This window comes from Bombus vancouverensis, chromosome 15, assembly GCF_051014615.1.
Source record: "Bombus vancouverensis nearcticus chromosome 15, iyBomVanc1_principal, whole genome shotgun sequence".
NCBI lineage: Eukaryota > Metazoa > Arthropoda > Insecta > Hymenoptera > Apidae > Bombus > Bombus vancouverensis.
In genome coordinates this window covers 4222389-4245161 of record NC_134925.1, presented here as the reverse complement: position 1 = coordinate 4245161, position 22773 = coordinate 4222389, and the positions used below count along the sequence as shown (strand labels likewise).

At 39.2% G+C, this 22773-nt stretch overlaps 1 protein-coding gene across 1 annotated transcript in view; it reads right to left on the bottom strand.

Moving 5' to 3' along the window:
- Positions 1-22773, bottom strand: part of kl-2 (dynein heavy chain 2, axonemal kl-2) — a 220718-nt gene that overhangs the window by 17818 nt on the left and 180127 nt on the right. Inside the window, exons 4-31 of the mRNA XM_076625047.1 lie at positions 22490-22557; positions 21882-22224; positions 20139-20405; positions 19415-19872; positions 15112-15248; positions 14692-15034; positions 14055-14574; positions 12355-12497; positions 11603-11748; positions 11423-11516; positions 9963-10133; positions 9669-9858; positions 9472-9568; positions 9139-9390; positions 8440-8567; positions 8152-8270; positions 7912-8026; positions 7644-7777; positions 7391-7584; positions 7016-7244; positions 6689-6840; positions 6377-6627; positions 5593-5813; positions 5256-5370; positions 4640-4811; positions 3602-3777; positions 2843-3005; positions 123-347 (exon numbers count right to left, since the gene is read on the bottom strand). Of these exons, the coding sequence (XP_076481162.1) occupies positions 123-347; positions 2843-3005; positions 3602-3777; positions 4640-4811; positions 5256-5370; positions 5593-5813; positions 6377-6627; positions 6689-6840; positions 7016-7244; positions 7391-7584; positions 7644-7777; positions 7912-8026; positions 8152-8270; positions 8440-8567; positions 9139-9390; positions 9472-9568; positions 9669-9858; positions 9963-10133; positions 11423-11516; positions 11603-11748; positions 12355-12497; positions 14055-14574; positions 14692-15034; positions 15112-15248; positions 19415-19872; positions 20139-20405; positions 21882-22224; positions 22490-22557 (5623 nt within the window). The remainder of the gene's footprint in view (positions 1-122; positions 348-2842; positions 3006-3601; positions 3778-4639; positions 4812-5255; positions 5371-5592; positions 5814-6376; positions 6628-6688; positions 6841-7015; positions 7245-7390; positions 7585-7643; positions 7778-7911; positions 8027-8151; positions 8271-8439; positions 8568-9138; positions 9391-9471; positions 9569-9668; positions 9859-9962; positions 10134-11422; positions 11517-11602; positions 11749-12354; positions 12498-14054; positions 14575-14691; positions 15035-15111; positions 15249-19414; positions 19873-20138; positions 20406-21881; positions 22225-22489; positions 22558-22773) is intronic.

Genomic DNA, 22773 nt, shown 5'->3' with positions numbered 1-22773 from the left:
ATGTAGTTTTGGCAAAGTCAATGTTTCGAAAACACAACTATTTTCAAGATGACATAGTATTGCGTGGATATAACGAGAGGGCATAGGAAATATAAAGAAACTGGATGATCTTTCTCGTTTACCGATTAAATTCATCGAAGCAACCCCATGCGCCGGTCTGAGCCAGTCCAGAGAATAATCTGCCCATGCTTTTGTAATCCAGCCCTTCGGAGCAGTTCTGCACGATCACATTGAATCCCAGTGCTTTTCCTAGATCCTTCACGGTCTCGGTTTTCCCTGTACCAGCCGGTCCCTTGGGGCTGCCGCCACGATACAAATGTAGAGCTGTGGTGAGAGTTATGTAGCACCTACCATCGAAATAGAATTATTCTCAAAGGGTTGCTATTAATTTATTATGACAGTTATTAGATCGAGTCGATAATTCAAATCGTATCATGTTTCACATTATAACCATATTAAGCATGGCGCATACAACATTAAACTTGCTTTAACATTAAACAGAGTATAATCTGTATACCTTAGTAGCCTCTTCGTTTTTACAGTTTTACAATCTAGCGTGAAATAAGATAATTGAAGAATTTATAATAAATATTCGGCAAAATGAGCCAAAAATTCCAGACATTATAGCATCTCCGATCTCTCGTTGAACGTTTCTACAAATTCGAACATGCAGCGATTCATCGTTTAATCCGTTTCTAGAGTAAGGGGCGAGTCGACGACGGCTGCAAGGGTGGGACGCGACGTACTACTACGAGGAATCGTGCTTCTCGGAGGGCGCGTTGCGTTCTTCTTTCCGCAAGACAAATTCTCGGAACCGGAGAACAAATGTATCGGGACGGCCGGCCCTGTCCATAAATTAGAGCCGAGCGGCTCGAACCCTTTTATCGCGATTAAATCGATACCGCGTTAAGTATCCTCTCTGAGCTGGCGTTGCTGTCCTCCAAACCCCTCGATCCGTTTCCTTTGATGTCCCTTGTCGTGCAAACTGCTCTTCCCTCTCGATAACAACCACCATGAGAGATTGTATCGCATCCTGTCCTAACTGACGTATATTACGCGGTTCTGTACACAAGCTGAGCTTATGTCCGCATTGCTGGACCAAGGAAATTGCGTTTGGAGATCCGTAGGATTTTGTCGTTTTCTCTACTTTTCGTCTGGCAACGATAGACTCCAGATATAATTCATATACTACATGTAAAATCGTTGAGATCATATGTTGTTTTGTCAAACATTTCAACCTAATTCAACGCACATCTTCTAGCACAAGCTTTTAAAAATTCTACCATTTTTACTTTTTACTTACTTGTCATTTCTAGTTTTTAGCAATCGTTTTAACGGTTATTTCTCACAGTGGTGGATTGTTCTTCGAGCTAATTAGTTTTATTAATCGGCGCACTACGTGCAAACGCTAACCAACCTTGAACGATCACAGTATTCGATCAACTACGAGAAATAAACAATGAGAATAAACGATAGCAACATATTAATACAATCGATGTCGAAAACGGCGGAAAGGACACGAATTTGTTAAAAAGTCAATGATCGTTTTGATGTTTGTCGAGAGGGTAAGGAGGGTGGTTTAAGTTGCGAAACGTTCTCGAAAGGGTGTAATCAACATTAATCAACGATGGTTCTTGGACTCAAGACGACGAGTATGATCCTCGAAAGTTCGCGAAACTTCGTGGACATTCGCGAAGAAACGTTCAAGCGACAAATTTTCACCGGGGGAACATCAGCGGAGATGTAATTAACGTTAATCAACGAGATTCTCGCAACCCCGTAGAAGAGAAGAGACGAGCTCTTTGGATTTTAATGTAAGTTCATCAATTATGAGAGAAAACTCGGATGTCAGCGTTCGATCAGAGAACGACACATGCGAAACAGTCACTAAAAACGAATTACCTTCAACGAGTCGAAGACGCTTGTCTCCATAGTTTCGTTAATTTTCCTCCTAATAGACGATAATAGTAACGAAATTTTATTGCACGAGGCTTTCAGATTGTTTAAATATCTTCATTTAGCGATCCTTATTTTAAGTATTGTAGAATCAGTGGAACAGGACGAAGTGAATGACTTTGCGTATTCCACATATTGGTGGGATGAATTTTTAGAGAATTTCCTTGGACAAAGAAATTACTATATCCACGAGATTGTCAATCTGATTAGTTAGCAACTCTTCTCCGTTTAATAGTTTGAGATAGAGATCAATGGCGACTTCAGGTGAACCAAACCTCATATTGCGAGTAGTTGAAGTTTCAAGCAATTTAGTCCCGAATTGCAGTCGGTGTCATGTATGCTTTGTTTCATTACGTCTAACGAAGTTAATATTTCGAGGACGAGGGTAATAGAGTGCGAGTTACCGCGAGATTGCGCGTAATTGTAAGCTCGCACGCCATCGGTAATCGTCGCGACTTCTGACGTAATTATCCCATATTATAGCACCGACTCGCGTGTAATAGCCTCTCGAATGGTTCACGCATTCGTAATCGCTTTCACGCGTGATCCTGTTTCCTGTTGCCAATCGTGATGACGAGTAGCTTGTAAGTTTCCGCCTCGAGAAAAGGGTTGTTTTTAGGAGCGGTATTTGAACTGATGCGTTTTGTGTTAAATTAGGGTCGAATTTTGATATATCGATAATATGCATATCTTGTTTTTATAGAAAGTTAAAATAAATAAATTCTGTTGTAGGTACTAGACTTAAGACTATTATTATATGATTTAGATTTTCAGCATAGTAACACCGATTTGTTAAATACTTATTTTCTTTTCCCAAACGATTCGTTTCTTTATCCAATGCTATTCTTTTTTTTTACCATAAATCGCAGGAAATTGAATATCTTACCTATCGGTGAGCGGCGTTATCACCAAACGTCCCGTGTTTCCAAGATACTCGTATCCGTAGACAAAATACGTGTTCGTCTGCCAGACGATACAATCGTCGATATCTTTGTCCCAGTAGAATCTCAGCTGTGACAGCCATTCGAAGGCGGACACGTCTCTGCAGTCTGTAAACGAGGTCGAAAATCGGCTTTGCAACGAAAACGTATTTTCGACAATCCTGTTCGAATCGCGTCGTGCGTGATGAAACATCGAAATCAGTCGACCCCTCGTATATTAGTTTAATTCACGAAATCGCATTAATTGGCGACGCTTCCCCGGACAAATCGTTGACGCGCGAATTTACGGAATACATTGGACAAACGTTGCACCTGTTCACTTAGCAATATTTGCCGATGGCACGGGCTAAATTGTTTCCAGGGATACAAGGATAATACGCGCTCCAATCTATCTGGCTATTCATCTATTTTCGACTCGATACAGCCCAATGAATTTACGAGATTCTGGGGGACAGACGACCATTCGTTGAAAACCGCGTTGTCGTTCTAATGTTCTAATGCGAATATGACATCGTGAAAAAGTCTTAAGCTATACAGCAAAAGGGAACGTTTGTTAAAATATTATTCTGATATTGTGTGATATAGCTGTTTGTGATATGCTGTTTTTAAGAAGAGTTTGACCAAGGACAACAAGAAAGCGAAAAGGATACAAGATTTGGTTAGATTGGAAGCTGACTGGATTGGAAATTGGATAGATCACTTACTAGCTCGGTACATTTTCTCGATAACGTCTCTCGCGTGGATCTCAATCACCGCGATCGCCTTGAACTTTAATCGTTGAAGATGGGTCAGTTCGCCTCTGATCGCTTCCGTATACTTGCTTAATGCCTGGTTCTGTCGTTTTCGTAGCTTTTTCAGCGGCCTTCTCGAGTCCACCATCCTTGAAATACGTTTATTACCCGTTATTAGTAAATTCAAGCGAAACCCTTTTTCTCTTATCGTTACAACATCGCATACTTCTAATCTATCTAACGTTCGTTCTACGCAACCCATAAAATCGTTCGTAAAAAAAACTCAGACTATCCAAAAAAGAAAAGAGTCATTAATTATCCTCGTCAGACAGTATCACCTCTCCGCATCTACATTTAGCCTTCTACCAGTAAAGCGTCGTAGCTGAAGGAAATTTTTTCCCCTCGCAAGCGGCATAATCAGCCTCTTTGTCCGACACCTTTGTATCCCTTTATTTCTTTCAACGAGAGTAACATCCCCGTGGCCAACGAGAAGGTTCTGGGTGCACCCAGACCTGGATAGCTGTTCTACCCGCGGACGAACGTTGGAACAGGGTCCCGGGACGTAGGGATTTCCTTCTCCACCGTTGGGTGTGGGTTAAATTATTCGCAGTACGGCTAGTATATGCAAACGAGGGAGGAAGGGTGTTCAGCTAGGTCGGTGTGACCGTGGATCGTAACACGGGAGCCGGAATATGCAAAATTCCCCTTATTAGAGTAACCGTGTCCCTTTATTCGCGAATCCAACCCCCGTATCTTTCACTTTCCCTCTGTCCGCGTCTTCGTTCTCCGTTCTTCCCTCGTTTAGTCTGTCTCCAACAGAGCAGAGGCAGCCTTGAAGCCGTTAGATTTGGTTTTCCTTCTGTTCTATCCCTTTATCTTTATCACCCCTTTTCCTCTCTTTTCAACCATACCCACCACCCCGTCAATTTCAGGTTCATCGTTCTGGTTACAGACTGCTGTAACCAACGTCGTCGCTAAATTTTCATCCAGAGCAGCATGTGTGAGGCTCACTTGCAGTGTTGAAGGGTACGGGTGCAGTCGGTCGTCCACTGGATCTGAGTGGACGTAATTCCAGGCTGGCTTGGCCACTCTTTCACCCACCTGTCGCGTTTCGCGGACATTTTTCGCAGCGCGCTACGACACTGCTTCAGCACCTCGCGCAGACTGGTCCTCATCGCGGTCTCTGCGAAATCGCCATTTTATTTTTTCTTTCATTTCTATGCCCTTTTTCCCCGTCGTTCCATTGCACGATCTACCCCTACCGCTGTCGTTCCCGCGCTATGCCTTTCCATCCCGTACAAATTGCGTGCCTTTCATGAAAAATTGTTGCCAAATGGCCCCTTGAAAACGCCGGATAAAAGCGCCCCGAACGATACCAGGCTGACCTTTTTTTTTCATCGCCGGATGCACTCGTACAGTGCCAAATTTGATTTTCGAATGAGATGGATGATAGATGTTTGGGTCTTTTTACTTCCATACAGTTTGATTGTACGTAAAGTTGCTGCGTCATAGTTCCCATCGTTAAGATATTAATGGAGATAATTTTGAAACTGAGCTTTAGTTTATCAGTATTTTTTCAAACTGATTTTTATTGAAACATTTATCTATCATAAGAGAAACATCTTACCAACGTCGCAGAGCCATTTCTCGACCTGACCCTCCAGAACAACGGGCGCGTTAAAATCGATACATTCTCCTTCGTTAGAGTTCATCGCAATAGCCAAATTCTTTCCAATTATGGACTACAAAGTCACACGAAATATCATTAGGTATATTATAATATACAACGTAATAAAATAAATCTACTAGAATGTACGAGAAACGTTATGAATTTTTCAAACAGTCCAATACTTACAACGAAGACATTTTTAATGAGAAACACGTGTAATTCGACAGATAAATATCCATATATATTTTTTTTTTTTTAGCAATGAATATAAATTCAACTAACAAGTTAAATTTACCTTAGTTGTGGTCAGAAATTTAATATTCTCGAAGAGCTTCTTAATATGTTGTTGTATCAGTTCGGGCCTCCTCGCATTCGCAAGGATCTCCAGTAGATCGTCGTTAGAAATGAAGTAAAATCTTGGAAACACGTGTCGTTTGGTTTCCAAGTACTGTTCCAGAGCACGTTGCATCGATTCGAGCTTGTCATTGAGTTTATTCAGAAGTTCCAGTAGACCAGCTACGAAGACAAGAGAGAAATTAGGTGAGCCGAGTCGGAGGAAAAATGCAAATGCTTCCGGTGGACCAGATTTATATTATTTTATAGCGCGGTCTTCGTGTTGGTACGCGACTTTGCCTCCCTTTTTTCCTTTTCACGTTCCAACAGACGACGACGACGACGACGACGATGACGACGTGTCGTACATTTTTCATTCTCCTTTTTCTTTCCTTGCGCTTGTTCAATTCGCCTGAATATTCCGAACAGCCTGTTCGAATTACAATGCATTACGCGCGTCTTATGTTTGGACGATTTTATTGGATACGCCTACTTTGTTTTTCTTTCGCTTATGTTCTTTCTTACAGCCGCTTAAGAAATTTTTCTTTAATTTTGTTCCATGATTTTCGTGAGTTAATTTTTTTAACCCTCCCAATTCCTTTCAGAAATACATTAAAATAAGTAAATATAAATAATTTACAACAAAGTGCGTTTTTAATTTTATCGTTAAGTCGGATACGCAAAATTCGATAGGTGTATGTAGACTTTCGTCACTCACCGTATGCTCGTTTTCTCACAATACATACGTGGATTATGAGTGGCTTCTAATGCCAAACCGTAGGATGCCATCCGCGAAGTAATTGCGATCCACTGTCTTGTCAGTTTGTCGTATTCGCTGGTTTCCTTAGGGAGCTGTTTTCGGATGTCTTCCGTGGTGAATATGTTGTCCATGTACATGTAACCGCGCTGAATTAACAGGGTCGTTTCGAGAACCTCCCCGATGGTCGAAAGGGTTCTCTCCCAGTAATCAACTTCCTCGGCAAACGGTTCAACGAACCTGTAACACTTACACATAGTATCCCATCGAGTTTCCCTTATAGCACGTCAGTTTATCAAACCTCGTTGCCTTCATGGCTGATAATTGAATTTGATGATCCTCCAAAGATTGCATTATTTCGTCGACAGACTTTATCCTGAATATCCCGCTGTCTTTGTAAGGAATCATCTCTAAAGGTATGTTTTTCCAGATCTCGGAAATATTTTTCAGGCCCTGATGAACATGAGACGGGATCCCTTTATCTACTTAGACATTCCTGAATTTTTCTTTTACGATATGTTATTCGAGATAAAGGTGTATTCAATTTATGATCGATTAAATATTTGTATATTTGCCTAACTTTTACTTTCTTACATCTAATATACCTTTTTCAACTTGTTACGCTTACGATTTCGATAGCTAATTCCATAGTAGCAGAGTTTGAGATATCGTCAATTTGGTCTGCATAATTTTGCAGCTCCATCTCCGCGATGGTATCGAGAGTGAAATCCTCAGATGTTTCGTCGAAATCACGATCTACAATTTCTTTGACTTTCGTCCAGTGCCTAGGCCTCATCGCTGGATTCTTTAGATTAGTAATTAATGGAAGGGTACGCCTGAATCTATCCACTCTTCCCCTAAAAAATTTGTTATTCCACACATTTTGTTATCAGAGTAAGATGTCAAGAAACAGCGGTCTTCAAAATTTTATATCATTAATGAAAATGTGATTTCAAGAGAAGCAGAAAATGACAGAATAGAACAGGATAATTTCTATTGTTGCCTCGAGTGTTCCACGATCTCCCAGTTCTTTTCTTTGAGCTCCCTGCTAAGACGATTCAGCTTCCGGAAAAGAATATTCGCGGTGTTCTCCATATCTTCCATTTCAATCTTCCAGAAATTCTGCGTCCTGTATTTTTCCCAAGCATCGTTCCATTCGCTAGTGATCTCCCATACCAATTGGATGGCGTTCATGTCCTATTAAAATAATTTTCGTGCGTTTATACGGAAAGAATGGCGAACGTTTATCATTTTACCTGCTCTAATTGTATCAGTTTGAGGGAATCTGGTTGATTGATGTCGAACACTAAAAGCTGCGTTTTCAGCTTGGATTCTCTCTTTTTCAGTGCCGAAATTTCCCGTTCCGTATAACTTATCCAGGCGAACGCATCTGTATTTTCGAAATTAGAATTAAGATGGAGTTAAACACAATTAAAAATTACGCGAAAGATATATGATGACGAATATGCGAGGTTTATTTAGATTACTAATTCAGATAACTGTCCAAGTTACGAATACGTTCACCTTGCGTCGTCCAAGCAGACGTGAATGGCCCAGTATCGAAAAATTTCGCCACTTGAGCTAATACTTCGTCTTCGAACATGAGGGCATCTTGCAATAGGATCTGTTTGAATTCCTCCTAAAATAAATAACTATACCGTAAGAGTTTAATATATATATAAATAGAATATGCAGATATTTATGGAAATTTGTAAACATTTGTAAATTTATAAATCTTAAAATAATTTATAGACGAATACTTGCCTTCTTTGCCTTCAATGTCTCTCTGCATTCCTCAAGAAGAGCTAAATAGGCGGCCCAGGAAGGCTGTATGTCATGCAGTTTCCGCATGAAGTCGTACGTGAAGCTCACTTCGTACTTCTCTAGATCGAGAAAACGGAACGAATAGAAATTGCAAGGGAAAAAGAACAACACGTAACAATTAAGCCTATTGGGCGTTCCTCGATAAGAAGAACACTGTTGATCTCACGGGCTATCGGTCTCGCCACTGCCCTTTTGCACAAGAAAATTAAGAATTGTTTGGAGGTTTACCCAAAGTTTCGTATTGATAACGGATCTTTGGGAATTCGCTTTCTTCTCGAGGAATATCGGCGTTCAGCTTCTCAAACAACTGCATCGTGTATTGCATGCTGATAAGATCCGTCGGCTCTTTCGTTATTCTGCGAATGAATAAATTTACAGTTCCGACTAGTTGCTAAATGTAGTAAAAATCTGCGCAGGAATTTATTGTAATTATTTAAAGGACATAAGAGATATTAAAGATTTGGAAGATATCGAGTTGCATGATTTATGGAGAAATTTTGTAAATCGACTGCATACAGCATAGGTCGCGCAATTGAGATAACTTCGAATTGGGTTTGGGATAAGTTTGATTTAGACTCGTTCTAGATTTGATTCGGACTTGGTTATATCTTCCCGCAGGGAGGATCGCCGGGACACAGTCCGCGGTTTCGCGGCTGAATCCCGCTTGCGTGAGTCCTTTGGGCATAGCGAACCCATGGACAAGAGCTACACAGAGCCGCCATAAATTTCATTGTATTCAATTATATCGGCTTGATTATGTTATGGATCATTAATGGTCTCAGAATGTCTATTTTGGCTATGCGTTCACATTTTGATTAATATAAAGACGATTAATAGTACCGGGTGAAATTTAGGAAACTCCATGGAGATTTTCAGCCTCGTAAAGATTTTTGTTATTATTATGTGGTAAATTTATGTGGTACTAACTTCTTAGAATTGTCCGCGATATAGTGATACACGTGATGAACCATATTTTGGGTTTGCCGTAATAGAAGTTCAATTAACTTCTGTTGCCAAATCGAGCATTCTTCGATGATGGCACCTTTTAGTCGATCGGCATTCACGTCAAGGAAGTGCACAGTCATCACTGTTTCTTGCATCTGAACGTTATTGGCGATGATCGTGTATCTACTGATATCCGAGTCGAACGTTTCCGCGGTAGGCTTCAATTTTTCGTATCTAACCATGGATTTTATAAATTCATATAGCTTTCACAGTGGTCAACGACATAGGTGAATATTTGTGAAATTTTGTAAATACCTCTGAAGATACATGTCTCTATTTATTTCCCAAATTTCATGGAACGGTTCCCAATTTTTCATGTAATTTTGCATCTGAACGAAGCAGGCATTCACCTCTGAAAATTTGTATTAATAATTATTGTACTTAATATAGAAATTACAATAAAGGTCATTCCGAAGGAAAAGAACAAGTATGAACGAAGGGAAGAATACAACCGTCGTTGAGTTTTTGTTGAAGATCGAGCAATTCTGGATCTTTCTCGTATATTTTCCAGAATGGTGGAATTTGAAAATCGAACTTGAATTTGTCTATCAGTCGAGTTATTCTTTTCAAGGGCTCTAAAAGATTGTCAAAGATCACTGCAACTTCCATGGCGATGTTTGCCAGGTCCGGCAGGAATTTTATCTAGACATAGAAGAATCACAATCTCTTCCTCCAATCCTGACTCTTCCCGTTTTAATTTCTATTTCAAATAGGATAATAATAGTAAAAGAATATCGTACAACTACCTTGTTGTCGATTAGCTCTACGTGTATCAAAATGAGCGGCGATGGTGGCGTAGTACCATCACCATGAAGAGCAACGTACATGACCTCGAGAGATGCGACCAAGCACATTTTGAAAGCCTCGCCTATGAGCAGGTCCATCCTGCTTAAGTAAACCTTCCACTCTTGCAATGACTGTTAACAGATTTTTATGGAATACTAATAATTGTCATAAACTAACAATAAAATTAATAACTGTCAATTGTTATAAAATTCAGAATTAATTATAATGACTTTATTTATTTGATATTTGACAGATTTATTTAAAGCGATTGAAACAGGAAGACGATAGTTATTTGATTAGAGCTATTTCTTAATGTAGTAATGTAACACAACTAAAATAACTAAATTGGTACAACTAATTAACTTCTGAGTGACAACTCACAACTCACAACTTATGACCAACTCTCAACAATCGACTTACCATTAACTAACTCTCTCTACCAAAATGTCCTTTTATACCAGTTTTAGTACCCCTACCACGCACACATGTATCATAGCTGTTAATGACCCAAGATGGTCACGTACACCTTTACAATAATAGGTAATTGAAAAAGGCCACGGGTATATTGCTGGGTCACATGGACCATTGGGATTTCCCATCCTTCCCGGCGCGTCAGCACTTACGCTTTTTGCTGTACTGTAGTTCATTGGGTTTTTCTCAAATGGTTTTTCCGCGATATTATATAATTGTCCATCGAGAAAAACTGACTTACCCATGTTTCCTGGTGTATCTTCATATCACAATGGAAATAACGCGTGTAACAGCAATTCCGGATTAACGAGTACGTGTGTTCCTCACGGCAATCGCTTCACGCAGCGATATATCGTTACGCGAATCGGTCTGGTCAGGGTTTTCGCGTCGGAGTGTCGTAAGAATTGCACCGTATAGCCTACAGGGATAACGCTAGAATGTTTCGTGCGGATCTTACTCTGTGAATGGCCGCATTTGTTGTCGATGCAAGGAAGAAACGAGCAGTTCTGGGTGAGAATGAAAATGTCGGGACAGAACGACGCCGTGTCTCGCTGTTATTTCATCGTGTTCAGCAACGTTTCTCTTCTATGTTCACCGTTTAAAGTATAAAGAGACATTTTAATAAAATATTTCGTATGATATATATTTTTTCCTAGTGGACAGACACTTGGCCGTGTAGACACACGAAAGGATGCTAAATATTCCGAATACTTGGACACTGAATGCCTGGAGAGATTTTATGTCGCCATAAAAGTTCGCATCTACGCGAACATTCTCCCTCTATGGCGATTTATGTTATCAAGATTGCTTTTTACGAGGACGGTCAGTTTGGCTTTCGACAACGAGTGATTCAAATTGAGTATTATAAGCTTTAGTCTTATAAACTGTAGGAATAAATATATAAAATAATCGGATAAAAAAGATATTTAACAATCTTTTGAACACTTACGTCTTCAAGAACATCCTTAAATCCATCCAAAATAACCAATATATACTGAAAGATGGTTCTGTGATAGCCCAGTAGAACTTCGAAAGTTTCGTCTCTTAAATAATTCATTATACGTATCCAATGATTCATTCTTTACCTTCAAAATTTACTATACTCATTTTAGATCTATTCAAATCGTACCTGGTTTTCAGTAACTCTTGCTGTAAATCCTCCAAAGCGTAAGTGTAATTCTGCCTGATTTTGATCATCGGCGTATCGCAAATCTTCTCACATAGTCTCATGATACCTTGATTCGATTCTTTGTAAACGTCAATGAACTCTTGAAGCTGCAAGAGAATGCGTGCGATTGAAATCGACCTTTCCACTTCTCGTACATCGAAAAAGCTGTACGACGACATGTACGAGAGGAATCTTTGACAACCTTGACACCTGCTGTGTGTCGGTATATTTAAAAATTTTGCGAAATGTTCGAACGAGATATAAGTGTCTATACATTTACTTATCAACATTCATTCAGTAAGATTCCAGACCAAGGCAAGGAAGCGAATAAGGTCGAACAAGACACCATACCGAAAACGGGTGAATTTCGCACCGTTTAGCAAAAGGCAATGAAGTGTCCGGCTTTGTCCTTCGACCAAATTCCGTCGATTTGAACAGGGTAACGAATGACCGCAAACGCGGCCTCGGATATCCGCTATTGTTATTCCGTTTCGCCAGCACGCGCTCTTCTTGCTTAATTAAACAAACAAAGGCTACGGACAGATCCCACTTGGCTGGGTCAAAATTTAATTTCGCCAGGACAGAGCCGGACTCGTTGCATAAATTTCTGCAGCGCATAATATAGGCGTCGCCCTTTCCGACCGATTTAGGTTGGACGAAGAGGACGATAGCGACGGTAACCAGAAACGGAGGAGGGATAGAACGAAGCGTACATTTGCCGTTTGGTTAAAGCAATCCTCGATGTATGCGTCCACGTATTCAGTGTTCCATGTCAGCCTGTTTAAGCCGGGATTGATCTTCCTGTCTACGTGGCGAATTAGTTCGCGGAACAGATCGCGTTCTGTCATCGACAACGCTGAAAAACACAATATGCTATATGTACATTAATACGTATATGTACTCGTTTATGCGCGCATGTGTCCACTCGACACAGTTCACCGCAGCAGAAACGCGATTATCCGAATCTGTTCGTTCTAGCGTACATTCGATCGTTCGATTACCATTTGATGTATCAATTCAAAATTCTCGTTGAAACGTAGTCCTATTCGAGGATTTTTTAAAGTAGCGCGCAGGCTTTTCAGAGATACAAGGTTACGATGTAACGATGTACGATGAAATTATATGGTTACGACGCTGTTGGTTCGAGCTACTTGGCTGACAACGAACAAACCGATTTCCACTTTTATGTTACTCTCCGCTCTTATGATATAGTCTTCGTAATATAGATAATACGGTATAGATGAATGAAGTTTCAATGAAACTCTTTATTGAACTTTTTATTCGTAGATTGCGTTCCGAACTCGTTAAATTTATCGACGATTCCTCAGAAGGAAATTAATTTATCGGGGACCGATTTTCAGAGGAATTTCGAGGAGAGCGAGGTGCACCGTTTTAATTAACTAGGATAATCTAGCGTGTTCTTGTTCATAAACTTTGTAGCCACCATCTTGATATTTTCTAATCATGGCCGGGATTCTCTAGTCGATAATAACACGTAGTGGCGTGTTAACAGCGAGCCGAAAGACGCGCCAGGTATTTCTGAGGGAAATGTACTTGACCAACTATTTCGCAATCTCCAGAACTCGAAATACAAACGGAAAGTTCGTGCACACCACAACGTTTGAAACTTCGAAACATCTGCTAGAATTTGTTCCAACACGTGTCTACGAGTTGTTCAGATTTATACAAATGATGAAGAAGAAACATCAAAAAAGAAAAAAGTAGATGAATAACATTCCAGATAAGAATAAAGTAGATGTGTTCAAATACTTTCGTCAGCCAGTGTATTTTCATCGATTTTGAAATATTTATCAATTGGTGGAAGTGTCAACCCATCGTGATAAATAGCGGACACGCCACGGTCTTTGGAAAATGAAGGTCCAACCGGAATTTGCGCCATGCCACTAATTATTGCTTCGTAACTCGACGTATTCACAGGGTTTGATGCATCAGAAAATGTATATACGTTTAATAGAATTTGCCATGACGTGGAGAACGTCAGTTAGTGAGTTTGGAAGAAGCAATTTAGTGAGTTTTAATTAATCACGCGCCACGAGTTCCGTAATCGAAGTATTCGGCATCGATGAAAGGAAGAAGAAAATTAAGAAATTGCGGAACATAGAAACATAACGATATTTCATTTACAATATCGTTTAATATCACTTAAAGACCTCGAGGTCCGTTTTATTCTACAATCTGCATTAATTCATATACATATGAAATTCCCATGACCGCTGTAATTTCTGATCGAGTTCGAAATATTAGAATAATCGAGGAGATAGTAGACGATCGAGGTTGGAAAAAATTTAGTAGAAAATTCCGAAATTACATGTAAAATTCCCAGTGTGGTATTAATGCATCTTTGGCGTATTGTTAGAAGCTTGTTAATAGTTTAATATTGCAACCAACTAACCTTTAATCACCTTATTGTAGCCAATAACTACAGCAAGAACGCTCTCGTAAACGAAGTTCAGAGTTTCCCATTTATCGTAAACGATTTGAACCTGAACAGGGATAGTGAATTTGAGAGTAATCCAATAGGCGGTTTCGCGGCATAAATTCAAAATGTCCGGGTTGATGTTGCAGCATAGTAATCCAGCAGACGAGTCGCTGCGTCGCATAAGGAAACGATCAAGCTTGACACGTGGATTCTCGCCAACCTCGTGTATCCATTTCATGTATATATCGATAACAAAATCCTCGATCGATTTCTTTAGCAGATCGTGCTGATTGTAGATATCCTCGCTAAGACCGCAAAAGGGCATCCACATGGCCTCCTCGAGCGCCTCTCTTGTTGATTGCAAACGAGCACCTTTCAGTCGTAGGTTCAATGCCCTGCCTGCATAATATGGAGTCATCGAAGGATACTCCTCCTTTTCGTCCAGTATCTCCTGCTTCGTTCGTTGGATATCTTCGCTGAAGAGTTTCCATATCTATGGAGGAAACGAAATCTTTCTTTTATCTCTCTTACCTTAAATTTTCGCTTCGATATAATTTTTATAAGACATCTTATTTAATTTTGAAAATTTGAGATTTTACTAGCTTCGTACCTCGATCGTTTTAGCATCGAACAGAGCTTTCAGTTTCTCGCGATTCATGTAAGTGTAGAAACTCTGAAAATCCTCTACTGCTTCCTGTACGCTGTTCAAGCGTGCGAAAATTGACGTGACTAGGTTTTCGATGATGACTTCTAGATCTTTCATTTCGTTGCGAAAGGTAAACATGTCATCGTGCCACATGCCGTAATGAACATCGAGGATTCTGTCGGACTCCTGCTCGATCTTCTGCAGTGCCTCGTGAAATAATCTTTCGATTTTTTGACACACCCTTTCGCGCTCTTCTCCCTTCGTTCCACCGAACAGCGGTCTCATTATTTCCGTTGTTTCGTCTATTCTGTGCTTAGTATGCCAATGGGTTAATCCCTGATCAAATCGTTGGTCGACGGGCGTGAAGAGGTGCAGACTGATTACCTGGCAAAATCGATCATCGCCTGACAGATCTCAATCATGTCGTGGCACCTGCTAATGAAAATATCAATATGCTGGAATATATTGTCCCTGTCTAAATCCCATGGTATGTCCGTTAGGTTATTATGGGCTTGCGCTATCTGCAAGACAAACACACAGAGATGACTGTTATTAGAAAGAATTGTCTCGTGAAAATATTACGCACGATCGAGTCACTCGTTTAATATCCGGCCTAGTGACGCATTCAAATCGATCCGCGATGGAGAATGTGACTTTAAGCCGTTAAATGAGCTTTTGTTTCACCCTCTATACGCTTATCCCATTTTATTCTGTATTATCGGCTGTTCTGCCAGTGAAAACAGTTCGCCACCATCTCCACGGGATGGTGTATACATTCTTTTCAGTCTATCAGGGGTGAATGAACAGGGAATGTGTCATAATTCGTTTCTACTATCCCCTTTTAGCGCCATCAACTAGTTTATCTCGCGTTAATGCTTTATCGTATGAATTATTAATACTATTTTTATTCTACATATTACGTACATTACATACGCATAAATATTTTTTTCTATTTTTATCTCCCTGTGGATAAAAGTTGAAAGATTGTATTATTCATATCAGAAACTTTGAGTATAAAGAATTAATTCTTCGTCAATTCGTCATTTTACTATCAAGCTGTTAGTCCTTTGAATTCTGACAATAAGTATATTCCATTCATGGTATGTTCTTATCTCTATACTATTATCTCTATTATGTCTATTTATATTATTCTTTTATTCGTTTCTATCACATATAAATAAATATTCTATATTTTCTATATATTACCTCTATATCATGGTATATATTTCATTTTGTTCATTTTAGTGAAAGTGATACTTTAAAAGTAGATATCTTCTAGATATGAAGTATTGAAGAAGCTTTTATGATTCCTCGAAATACCATGCGGGCTATAGACTTTTCTATATAAAATCGTGTCGCATTGTTACAGGGTGCACGAGAATTTTCTCTTGTCAAACATCATTCTAGGAACGCCATTGACACACCAGACGATTCAATTTCAAAGCGTTCGAGTGCATGACGTTGTTACGTCATTTCGTATCTTGTCAACAATCAGGCTGGCTTTCTTTCATTTTTATATTTTTCCCGTTTATATTTGGACGATCAATCGCGGGATCGCGATTCATTTTCGAAAGGGACGCACTTGATCGCTTTTCGAGAGCTTCATAAACAATCGGAATATCGAAATTGCAATATTATTTCGTTGCTCCATTGCTATCGTACTATTTTTTTCGCTGTGGCGCCTGTTTTTTAATAATTTGAGTTGAGATTGTTTTCGCACTATATTGCGCATTCTGTATATTTGCACGCTTTTAAATTTCTCATAAATGCGTTATCATCAGAAATCTGCTAATTAGATGTACAAAATCTTTTCTAATTTGCATAGCTTTTAACATTACGATGCTTTAACATTTACAAAGAATAAAAAGTATCGTTTGCCAGCCTCAATTCGTCGTCAGAACTCTTTGTGATCCCCTAAGAAACGTTGTTTCACTCTCTATCAATGACTCATAGTATGATCATTGAGATTTTTCACGGAAAAATCGAGAATTTCAGACTTTTTGACTACGATTTCTGCGCCCTCAGTTCGCGAGAATAATCACGATGCGATACGTAGCCCATGGCAATTCTAATCCCTGTCGACGCTTATCTAGCCACACGGGAAACGCCTAAGTCGAGGTTACTGTGACTTCCGTTTAACGCGAAAACTTGACCCGGTTCCAGAGGCAACCCTTCCTTCGGCGACAACACGTCACCCTCGTTGCGCAGGATAAAATGTTAATTTTGAGATTGACGAATTATCTTTAAACGTTTCCCTTTTTGCAGCCTTTTCTGTTACGAGGTTGTTTGATGACAGTTTAAGATGTGATTTGCTTTCTTTCTTAATTTTATAAATTTGTCTCAGTCATCAAGTACACCAAGTAGTATCAAAATCGAAATATCGACGAAAATAGATTAGATAAATATTCATGATTAGACTGCGATGTTATGCTAATTCATATTTTTATGAATGTAGATAAACTAACAGGACTCAAATAGAAATTTCGAAACATTATAACCAATGCCCCGGTACTTTGAATAATTTTTATGTTTTTGAATATTGTGTCCAGTTTGTAAATTTTTAAATACAAATGTATAAACATGTACAGTTTACTTATCGTATTTTTTCAACTGAGTTTTTCGTTTAATTTGTGACGATATTAAAATTATCAGTCGCGCAGTGGGCTTAGCAATACTTTTACGTTCATTTGCACGTAGCACGGGTGCTCGCGTGTTGTTTTACCACGATCCGTCGCGATTAAAGGAAGATAAGATTAATTGCAGGCTCGAGCCGCTCGCCTCGACGAATATTATTTTAACAGGGATGGGAGCGTGTTCCCGCGTTCACGGGGATCATTGTGAACCGGCCAAAGGGTGGGTACAATTACCGTGACTTCCGCTTAACGCGGGAACTCCTCACTTTGCCTAACGGCTCTTTCCTAAGTATCCAAAGTAACTCCGCACACGTCGTTTAATAGTCCCTTAATGCACCGACCGTCGACTGAATTTGTACGCGATAACACGGTGAACATTCAAACAGTCTTTCGAAAGCATTATATGTATTCAAAAAGTAAAAGCAAATATCGAACCATCAACGAAATATCAGGCATTTAGAGCAAAAATGGATTCTACTACATTTTTATGAAGTACATAAGTTTATATATTATTGTTAAGATACTTTTTCAGACACTTGTTTATTTTTAACAAGATCTATTTTAATTATAATATTACGAATAAAATCAAATTGTAATTATATTTAGATCATGATTCTATCAAGATCACATATCCCAAATCCTGTATCCTATTCCATCTTCTATATCTTATATCTCATATCCCACATCTTATGTTATGTATCACGCAACCATTTTCTATACCTAACATCTCTAAAGTTACATATTAGGTTCCACGATTTCTACCTCACTTTCCATACTATTGACATACTCTGTATTTTACATTCAACATCTAATACTTACAATCCCAAAGCTATTCCACAATCCATATTTCCATCCCACATTCCATATTTCATATAGCTTATCTCATACCCTATATTCCACAACTATTAGTATTCCTAACATATATCCGTATCTTTCACCTTACTTCTCACACTTCATTTCATATTTTTTTTTGGTACTCTATATCCCACATCCCGTATCACTAGGAAATATCTTTTATCCTTGCTTTTGTAGCATATACATCTATTCTTCCTACATTTAACGTTTCATATGTCCTATTTCCTCTTCTGTGTCCCATATCCAGTATCCCTGAAACATATCTTCCATTCTTATTCCCACAGCACATATCTCCATCCGACGTCTCATATTTTATATTTCCATATCCTTTATCCTATCATACGTTTTCCACATGCCCTTTTTCTACCTTCTATGCCCATACCCGGTGTATTCTTCTCTGTATTCCAAATCCTGCACTCTACTTTTCCCTATATTCCAAATCAAACTAACAAATTTCCTAAATCTATGTTAGCGATCACGAATTTCAAGTATGGGAAGTGCCGGCCCTTGACGCGGTTTGTGGGAAATTCGTTGGGAAAAATTCCATTTTGTGGGAAAAGAATTTCATCTCGTGGGTTAGTGAATTTCGTTCGTGGAAAAGGAATTTCATTTTGTGGGACAATGAACTTCGTTTTGTGGAAAGTGTCCATCATTTGTGGGTTTTGTGTGAAATTTATAAGAAATGAACTTCATTTTATGTGATAGCAAATTTCTTTTGGGGAAGGTGACGGTTTCTTACGCGCTGCTTGTGCGATACATTTTATCTTTTGTAGGAAACATACTCTTCGTCGAAATTAGAAGGGTGAAATCATTGAACTAGGATAGGGAAAATGAAATAAGGAGTAAATACAATGACCGGTAGGGAATGTAAAGAATGGAGTAGTGATGTAGGGTAGGGAACATTAGATGTATGTATTAGATTGTGCATATTTGGTATGATGCACAGAATTTGAGAAATGGAGTAAGGAATGGGAAACGTGAAATATAGAAATTTACACATTATCATGAGTTCACGAGATATGGGGCTGAGAATATAAGATGTCGGAAATGAAATAAGGAATATGAAAGTATAATAGGGAATATTTCATAAATATAAATGTAGTAAGTGTTACTTATAATGAATTATACAACTTATGGAATATCAGAGTTAGTTCACTTTTGCTCTCAATGCCTCAATACGGAGAAAAATGAATATTAACCTTGTCATACAGTGCTTTATAATTTTCACAGGCGTCTATACACTCTCTGAACTTTTGCATGGAACTTCTAGGCTTCTCAGAAAATACTTCATTAAAGTCGATGTAATCTCGACACAGGATAATAATTTGATTACTAAGAGCCTTGAAGAGATTCTCTATTCTCTCATGACTGTTATAGAACGGTGAATTCAACCAGATTATTCTGAACAGATGTATGATTAACATCAGATGTTCCTCGATGCTTGATGGTGTAGTGCATTTCTCTAATTCTGCAGAAGGATCTATCAAGATTCGAAGATACTCGATGTTAGATTTGGCTTCCTGTACGCCGTCTTCGATCTCATCTATTAATGATAAGAACTGGCGAGCATAAGTCGAATGACTTATTAATAGGAATTCTGCTATTATTTTCACCGTTGGGTTCTGAAGCTGGTGGTTTAGACCGCAGAGATTGTCATCTGTTAGAGAAAGAATTTTTTGTGGTACAAATATGTTTAGAAGAAGGAACGGAAGCTTAGATTCTGGGAGCTGGAGTTATACACATTTTATTAGAATTTACATTGAAATATTCAAATTCGAACGTTCAGATTATAAAATATTAATTTAATATTTTATAATCAGTGTACAGAGATTTATTAAAGTGAACTGCCCAGAAATCCCAGATCTAATATGCTTTACAAGCAAATACATACTCCTGAAATATTTACGAAATGAAATTACTAACATCGATAAATCCAAAAGTCGTACTCGTCTTTTAGACACAACAATTCGTTGGGTGTCGCTTGCTCCTGGTCTGAGAGGGCTATCCTTATTTGGGTGGTCCAGTAGGCTACCACACTCTCCATCCTCTTGACCAACTCCTTATCGGTGCAGTCCTCTTCGGTCAGGTTGCTACCCTCACGAGGTACATATATCACCGTTAAGCCCAGCATTTTGTACGTAAGGTCTGTTAAGTTGCAGAAGAAGGTGTCCATGTTCGTGTAAAAGTCCGCCTTCACGCATGTATCTCAGGTTAAGGAAAACGAATAAGCTTCTCCATCGATATTTTCCCTTATTTTTATTTTCCCTGTTCCTCCAATACTTTCGTTATAACTTATCGCAATATAATTTAAAGAAAAGGACTCAGCTATTCTATTCCATTTCGTTCAAACAATTTCCCACTGAAATTTAATTCTTATGATTCCGAAAACAGAGATTAAGAATTATGATTCGAGAAACTATGAGAGATCCAGAACAGATTAATTCACAGAGATGGAAACCAGTAAAAGTGTCAGGTCCTGTTCATCTCTAGGATCCTCGTTTAAAACCATGTCCTCGCAATTAGAGGAGAACGACTCCTTCGATTCAGTTAGAATCGCGGATCCATTAGAAATAATGAGACGACTTCCAGCCAAACACAATGCAATCGTTTCTGACTCGAGGTGGACCTAATAATCCGTCGTTCATGGCCTTCCGTACATGTGCAAACATCGACGCCGAATTTACTAGCGGCGAGTTGCGCAGTGCATTTAGTCGAAAATTATGGTAATAATAACTTCGTTCCACCCTTCCTGTTTCACCCTCTCCTTTTAGTCCTTCTTCTCTTCTCTCACTCTGTTGGTCGACACTGGGCCGAAAGTTCGCGTGGCGCGCTGCGGTAACAGGGATTGCGCGGCCGAAGTTACAAATTCGCTTGGTAACGTCGTCAAGTCGGGGTTGTTGCGAGCTTAAGCCGAGGAGACTGTGCAAATGTTGGCCGATCGTCCTTTGTTCCAAACCCTCTTTCGTTACTGAAAGCTATTTGTTAGTTTCGATGTAGACAAACTATTAGTGGATCGTCGTTCAGTGCCTATTAATAGTAGAGCCGTAAATAAGTAAAGTCTAAATTGGAATCGAAGACACGAATAAAGTATCAGAGAAAGTTATGGAACTAGGTCGTTGTAAATTTATGAAATTTCCATGAAATCTGACCATTTGAAGTACCGCGTTAGCTATATCATTAACTTAGAAACTTCCTACTTTCAAGGGCTCAGGAACGTGGAAAATTTTAGACATCAGAATTAAAAGTATCGCTATCGAAATTGTTACCCTAAAGTGGCAAGATTATGAAAACTCCGTACCTAAACTATACAAAAGCTTCCGACAAGTTTCTCTCAAGTAGGAAGCTGAATTTTGTAGATTCGAATTTTGGAAAACGCCATTGACGCGGGACATTCGCCCACGAAGATTCTAGAGCGCCCACTGCTACCCAATTAAACTTATAGCTGGCGGTTTTACACCCACAGATTGTTTACCAGAGAGGGAGAGAAAAAGAGGGAAGAGGAGCAAAAAGAGAAGAAAGTCCTGGAGGAGGAGACAAGAAAGTTTCGTAGTTCAGCTCGTTGAAGTATCGTTACGATACCGTGCTCCCCGGAAAACTTTCCCCGACTAATTAAACACGAGTTAAGCCACTGAACAAAGCGGGCGAGAATCCTCTCTGGATGGATACTGTCTGGCCAGGTTTCGATCTTGAGGAAGATCGGCGACAACACGTTTTGAACAACCGACAGCACGTGCTGCTCTACTTTATCGTTCACCGAGCCGAACAATACGCGATCCCGAAATGTGTCCGCTCGCAGGATCTCTTGTGGTTCCCTGATGAAGTAGGTGAGCTCGTATACCGGTACAATAGGGAACGACAGAGAAGCAGCGAGCCTGTTGTATAAATAATAGATGGTCAGGGTGGTCAAGTTTGGATTTAGAAAGAACTCTCGAATTGTCAATTCCAAGTAGTAGGACCAGTCCTCCTTCCTTAGTCCGCCCAAGGTTGTCATGTCTTTCACACAGTTGACCTGGAAGAAGAGGAAGATTTTGTTCATTTATTGGCTGAATCTTTTAATTATGATTAATGTTAATATCAAAGGGTTGATTTTCTTTTTACTTATGATATGAGTTTTAATAATTAATATTATCATTTTCTTTTTTGCGAAGGTTGTAGTTGTTGGTATTTAGGATAAGGCTGAATCTATTCATAATCTATCTAGTATTGTGCATTAAGAAATTTTTCCACGATCGTTATCCGTCTTTATGTTCTAAGATCCGAGTTAAACTACTAACCAGGTTCGACAGTTCCTGTTCATCGTAGATCGGTCTAAGTTCCTCTTGAACTTCATCGACTTCATGTCCTGCAACAGAATATATCAACGTGTCAGTCAATATCCACTCCACCAAATATATAATTTTTTTCCTAACTTGTTTGTTTTCAGAAGCGCAAGATCATCGAATTTGAAAATTGATCGACAGCTGCGTTATCTATGATACTATATAAAATATCAAATTTACCATACTGCATGTATCTAACAATTTTCCCGAGTCTTTCTTCTCAAAGAGTTAAAGAACGA